This window comes from Egretta garzetta, unplaced genomic scaffold (assembly GCF_000687185.1).
Source record: "Egretta garzetta isolate BGI_Z169 unplaced genomic scaffold, ASM68718v1 scaffold147, whole genome shotgun sequence".
In the NCBI taxonomy this organism is placed as follows: Eukaryota; Metazoa; Chordata; class Aves; order Pelecaniformes; family Ardeidae; genus Egretta; species Egretta garzetta.
In genome coordinates this window covers 541,855-548,520 of record NW_009260173.1, presented here as the reverse complement: position 1 = coordinate 548,520, position 6,666 = coordinate 541,855, and the positions used below count along the sequence as shown (strand labels likewise).

The 6,666-nt window shown below is 47.6% G+C and overlaps 1 protein-coding gene across 1 annotated transcript in view; it reads right to left on the bottom strand.

Moving 5' to 3' along the window:
* Positions 1-1,601: 1,601 nt before the first annotated feature.
* TGFBI (transforming growth factor beta induced) overlaps positions 1,602-6,666 on the bottom strand; it is a 54,316-nt gene continuing 49,251 nt past the window's right edge. Inside the window, exons 13-17 of the mRNA XM_009641756.2 lie at positions 4,728-4,852; positions 3,156-3,258; positions 2,896-2,975; positions 2,498-2,522; positions 1,602-2,329 (exon numbers count right to left, since the gene is read on the bottom strand). Of these exons, the coding sequence (XP_009640051.1) occupies positions 2,274-2,329; positions 2,498-2,522; positions 2,896-2,975; positions 3,156-3,258; positions 4,728-4,852 (389 nt within the window). The 3' untranslated portion in view covers positions 1,602-2,273. The remainder of the gene's footprint in view (positions 2,330-2,497; positions 2,523-2,895; positions 2,976-3,155; positions 3,259-4,727; positions 4,853-6,666) is intronic.

Here is a 6,666-nt window from a genome sequence, read left to right as displayed (position 1 = left end):
AGCAAGCCTAGCAGACTCAGGCCACACGCAGCACACGAAGGAGACGATCACGGCACCACCACCAGCCCCAACGCCTGCCCATGAACCAGGCAGCAGCAAGCCAGAGCTGTATTCCCAGGAGGAGATGAAAGTTGTTCTCTCAGCAGATGGGACTTCTTGCAGTTACTAAGCACGTCTAAGCAAAGCTTCCCCTGCTCCCGCCTACTCAAGTAGTTTCATTTTGCAAAACCACACTTAACTGGCCCCCAGGTCAGACACCAAGAAGGTACCAGCGAGCAGCACTCACCTGGACAAGGATCAGATCCACTTCCCAGCTTCCCAAGTCGTGAAGGGCTTTATGTCACTGAGTCATGAAGCATCAAGGAGAGCAAAAAAAGCAAAGCAAAACAAAAAAAAGGCAACACCACCCTTGCTATTGCATGTGCTACCACTGAGCAAGATGCAAGGTGTCTCTCCCTCTCTCTCAGGCTTTTGTAGGAGTTAGTAATTAATTATTCTAATTACAAAAAGCTGTCAAGGAGCCAGTCCCCTGATACAACTCCTCTTCCTTGGGCTGCTGGGAATAGGTGGCTTGAAGGGTTCCCCGTTACCGCTCCAGCCTTAAATAACAGGACTGCATCATGCCAGAAAAATAAAAAGATGGGATGTGAGGGTTGGGAAGGGAAATAAAAGCAGAGCTTGACTATTTTTCACACATTTGAGTTCTGCAGATGGCTCACAGCATATGGGATTTCAATTTGGGCTTTTTAATAGAAGAAAAAATAGCAGCCAGGGCGACCAAAACAATCTGGATTTTTTGGATTCTGCAGCTGATACCCGTTTTCCTTTTTTTTTGCCTCCTAATCCCAGTTTTCCCCCATATAATAACTGGCCGGGGAGCGAAGATCAAGCCCTGGCGGGGTGCATGGGTGCCGCTGCCTCCCTGGGGCGCAGTGCTGAGCGCCAGCTGCCAGCGACGGCGGCCGAGCACCGGGGTGCGCCCGCTGCCCTCGCTCCTCGAAGGGCGAGACAGGGGCTGCTCCTGAGCGTACCTCCAAAAAATGATGGGCCAGGACCGGAGGGGAGAAACGCTCTGCCCTTCCACTCCAGTAACTACGAGACTGGGAAACACCGCTCTGATCAAATCTGACCCCCCTCCTTCCTAGGGCTCAGGTGGTCAAACCGTGCCATCGGGCAATGCAAACCAAACAAAAAACCAAGCAAGCGTCATCATCACTTGTCATATTTATATTTTTGATTTTATTTTTAATTTTTATTAAAAAAACCCCAACCATTATTAAAAATGGATCATTTACTGGAAGGCTTCTGCCAGGGAGAACTCTCGTTTCAATCTCGTGAACAAAACGCAGCACAGTTAAAACCCATAGGCATAAACAAAACCCAATAAAAAAAAAAAAAAAAAGAAGAGAACAGTTCAAACCATAGCTTATAATTATGCAGTTTCCTCAATGTCAATAGAGAGGCTTTTGTTAAAAGCCTTCAGTTCAGAATTTCATGGAAGACTTTTAAAGCACAGGGGAAGAAGGAAACACATGCTTCTTTAATAAAAAAACCCAACCAAAAACCCCCCAAAAAACAGGAAAAGAGAATTGCTTGGGTCATGGTTAATGAATTCAACAAATTTACTTCCTCCAAAGCAACTGCTGGTCGCCCAGCCACACCGGTGGCTCTGGGTGATGCATTTGCCCAGAGAGCTGAGCACACACATCTCCTGCCAAGCCATTCTGGCCAAAATTTCCCAGCGCTGACGCTGGTTTGGAGGGGGTGTGCAGTGGGATCACACCTGGCTTCCCGCTTCGGCAGCCTGGCGTTTGCAGTGCCAGCAGGTACCAGCGGGGGCCTGGAAAAGGGGCTTTAATTCAGCCCCCTTCGGGGTCCCCCAGTGAGACAGCACCAAGGCGAGCTCTGAGCACCTCCGAGCTCCTGAGCCAGGGCGGAATTCAGCACCTGCCCTTGCACGTACGATTCAAGCCCCAACCTGGGTATGTTAAAAATTGCAAATTAGTGACTACTTTGTTAAAAAAAAAACAAAACAACAAAACCTATCCTCAGCGTGGAAACTTTAAGGTCACAACCAAAAAAAAAAAAGGTCTTAAAATATATACATATATATATGGCTTCTCATTTTTCCTATCCATTTCATTGGAAACAAAAATAAATTTAAGGGTGATATTTGGTTTTTAAAAACAATTCTGTCCTTCTCTTTAGCTGTCAGCCGGAGCGGGTGGGATGGGAGGGGATGGAGGCGCGGACTGCGGCTGCTCACAACACGCTCAGCCTCCGCCCGAGTTCTCCTTCATCCTCGCCAGTAGCCGGGAGTAGACGGGTGCTGCAAGGAGAGGACAGGCATGGGTGGGACAGACACACAGCATCTCACTGTCCCCCCCGCTCCTGGTCACGCTACATCTTGCTTGGAGCAAGACAACAGACTAAACCTCTCTTCAAGGGACAGGGCCATACGACGGGAATTAGAAATAAGCTAGAGAAGTGGTTTTACCTAGTCGAGGATTCCTCTGGGAAACCTGCGTGGAAAGAAAACACACGGTTTGCATAAATACAGCAAATCTTGGACAGCTATAAGAACAGTTTCCATGTCAATATATTTATCCCTACTATGGCTGAGTGACTCTTCGTTACTGGAAGCTGACATATAGAGGACCATGACAAGGTTACATTCACAGTGTGCTGCAAAATGAAGGCTTTGTGTTGCAAAATGTATTATTTCTTACATAATTAAATCATGCAAGAAGAGATGATTGGTCATTCCATGAAACACATGCGCTCCCTCTCTTTTGGAAGTCAAAGTCTGAATGTGACACGATCTTCCAATCATTATTACCAAAAGATAATTTCAGTCATTCTACAGTTTTCTTACAGAGATTTTTTGTCTTTTACCTTGGATAATGCAGATGCCTGTTTGAAGATTTCCAGTGCCGGATCTGCAGGTTCATCACCTCTTTCTTGAGGCCTCGAAGCTAAGGGTGGGACAGAGATAGGACTGAAATACTCTTCAAAGCACACAGGCTGCTTTCTGCCAGCTTTTTGGAGGACGTGTTGAAAATCCCGTGACGACAAACTGAAACATTGCCATGTGCCACCTCTCCCTCCCAAAGCAGCTCTGGTGTGGCTCTAGGTCTTTCTAACCATGGACCTACCCTGAGGCTGTAAGACAGAGTTCACGGCATAGATCACACCATTCGTGGCCATGATATCGCTTTCTGCAACAGGCTCCTTGTTGATATGGATTACATTGTTTTTCTGTTCAGGGGGAGAAAAAAAAAAAGGTGGAAAATGAGAAACTTTTGTCGTCAGTGGTTTCCAGTTTTATTAAAAGAGCCCTCGCTTTGCATTCATTCATTTACTGGATGACTGTAGGCGTTTTCATTCCTCTTGCCAATTAAGGAGAATATAAAAACAAATTATAGCCTGAGCAGTTTGTCCTGGCGTGGCTGGCAGGCTTTGGAGCACGGAATCCCTCGGTGCGTTGGCTGGGGATGCTGACCCGCGGCAGCAGAACACATCCACCCGCTCCCTAGTGGCAGCAGATGCTGCTGCTTGCACCAAGAGGGACGGCTGCGGAGATGGCGTTAGGAGGGGGCAGATCGGGACGGGACGCAGGAACAGTCTGGCACACAAGTTGGCCAACTCAATGTACTAAGAAACCCTTCCCTTTACATTTTAGTCCTGCATTTTCTTCGTTATGCATAGGGCGGGTCATGGTTATTTATTTTCTGAAATATATCTTTTTCCTTAATAGAGGATCCTACATTCTCTTAATGCAGTGAGGAATTTGTATAATTTAGATGTATAATTTCATTTCGCATCTACTGTGTCCAGCTCTGGGGCCCCCAGCACAAGAAGGACATGGACCTGTTGGAGTGAGTCCAGAGGAGGCCACCAAGATGCTCAGAGGGCTGGAGCCCCTCTCCTACGAAGATGGGCTGGGAGAGTTGGGGTTGCTCAGCCTGGAGAAGAGAAGGCTCCGGGGAGACCTTAGAGCAGCCTTCCAGTGCCTGAAGGGGCCTACGAGAGGGACTTTGTACAAGGGCCTGCAGTGATGGGACAAGGGGCAATGGCTTTGAACTGGAAGAGGGTTGATTTAGATTAGACAGAAGGAAGAAATTCTTCACTCTGAGGATGGTGAGGCACTGGCACAGGTTGCCTGGAAAAGCTGTGGATGCCCCGCGTCCCTGGAAGTGTTCGAGGCTAGGTTGGATGGGGCTTTGAGCAACCTGATCCGGTGGGAGGTGTCTCTGCCCGTGGCAAGGATTTGGAACTAGGTGATCTTTAAGGTCCCTTCCAACCCAAACCATTCTATGATTCTAAATAAATCCTGCTGCATTCAGGGAGCCCGTGCAGAGATCACGTTTGTTACACCTGAGAAGATGTGTTAGCTGAACAAGCTATTCGTTTTATTTATTTATGCTTTTCCCCCTGTGATTCAGGGTTAAATTTGTAACAGCCCCTGGAAATCATTTACAATTGGTCTTCTGGGGAGAAAGCTGAAGAAAACCACATTTCAAGACTGCCAGCCTGTTGAATTGAACCCATGGCAACAGCCCCTCTGCTACAGCCCAGAAAACGCTGTTTGGTGGGACTGTGCGCACATTTAGAAGAGGTTCCCACCCCATCCAAATGCGCACAGACGTAACTTTGGTCCTCGCCATGGACAGCTAAACACAGACCCCAGCCCTGCTGACCACGAGACCCCATCCAAGGAGACTCACCACGCTGACTTCCAGTTTATCTCCCTGCATGGACTTCAGCCTCACCAGGGCACTGACTGCGCCGCTCACCAGGATCTCATCAGCCACATGGTACTTGAGGATGTTGGCAAGCTCCTTGGCATTACCTGGGGGAAGGAAACATTTACACTTGCAAACCAGCATCAGCGCTTGCTTCCCATATTTCATGTGCTGGAATGACATTACGTGGAAAATACCATAATCTCCTGAAAGGGCAAGTAAAAAATGTAAAATTGAAAAGACTGGGCAGAAAGACCTTGGTTGGAGCTGGTTAGGACATTGAGGCCACTCCTGCCTGGACAGGTCAGGATCCCAGCAAGTCCAGAAGGACATTCTCCCAATGTCCCACCTTGTTACGTACCAATCCTGCCCTATACATGAAATCCCTAACTCTTGGGTTTTCGGTCCCTCATCCTGTCCCTGTGCACAGCGTGAACCTGCTTCCATTGCTGCTTTCACTTCCCAAGGAAGTCTAAGGGGAAAAAAAAAAAAAGCCCTATGTGAAATAAGGAAGCAGACAGAGCACTCGGGTATTTGCAAACGCCAATAATTTCACCAGCGCTGGTGTCACTTGGCAATAATCTTCATGGCTGAAACTGTAAGACTCCTGGGTAGGAAGGGGAGAAGTGCAGGAGAAATGTCACTTGCTGGCCTGATCCCCAACCCACTGGATCTCCATGCATCTAGCCGTACTTTGAACCAGATCTTAGGAAGATGGCAGGGTTAGGTTAACGGTTGGACTTGATGATCTTAAAGGTCTTTTCCAACCTAAACGATCCTATGGTTCTAAGATGAGATGCTTCCCCTTCACCACCTATTTTCCAGAAGAGGCAGAGACGTGCACAGCGTGGGCCAGCAGCCCTCCTCCATCTCCTCCTTCAGAGGATGCAGTGTCACTGATTAAACCCACAGACAGGCGATGGGGAACAGCTAGTGCAAAAGATGGCCTCCATCAACAAAACCAGAGCAGCTCCTTCAGCATGGGGGACTTTTTCTCCTAATGCTTGTATCTGAACACACTGTGAGCTTTTTTTTCCATTACAGTTTTCCTAGGGTGGCCCCAGTTCACACTGCATTCCTCACCAGCATGATTCACTTCTTCGTCAGGAGCGTAAGCTAAATATTTGCGTGAAAAAAGAAGAACATCTGAAGTGTCTGCATCTGGGTTACTTCATTCCTGCAGCCGTTTACAATAGCTGCAAAACAGCTCTGAAATATTTATATATGAAGCATTAGACTGGGTGTGCAGTCTGATATTACCAGTTCCTTGCCCCTGCACTTAAAAGGATAACCAGCTACCATGGGCAGATGCTTCCCAAATTATGATGTCAATGTTTGGTTGGGCTTTAATGATGAGAAGACATTGCTCTCAAATACCCGACATTGTTTCCGACCACAGCCGGCTGTCAACGTGAACAAAATAAAAGATCGTGCTGCTTATCCAGAAGAGCATTATTAAACATTCCCATGCTTTTTTCCACACCCAGCCTGCACGCCTGTGCTTTTCAGGATATTGGTCTTCATCTACGTTAGGCTGAAATATTTGTTGTCTTCTCGGGATCAGACTGGACTTCCTGCTTTGTCCATATGCACATAGATGGAGCAACAGCTCCATCCTTTTACTACTTCAATTTCATACAGCCTAACTTGCGGCTGAATGTGAACCCTGTTTTCTATTTGAAAAACTTATTTTAGACACCCTGATCCTGTGCGGTTGACAGCCACGTTCTCACTTCTTTCATCCCTAAGAAAGGCAGAGACCTTACTGATTCCTCTAGAAACACCTTAGAGTTATCCCGCTTACACCAGCCAGCACAGCCACATTAAAGTCCTGGTTTGCAGCACGCACTACAGAGATGTCTTCCAAGCACAAGGGAAGTACAAACCCACACCCAGGCTTTGTGTGAGCGTTCGGTGCCAC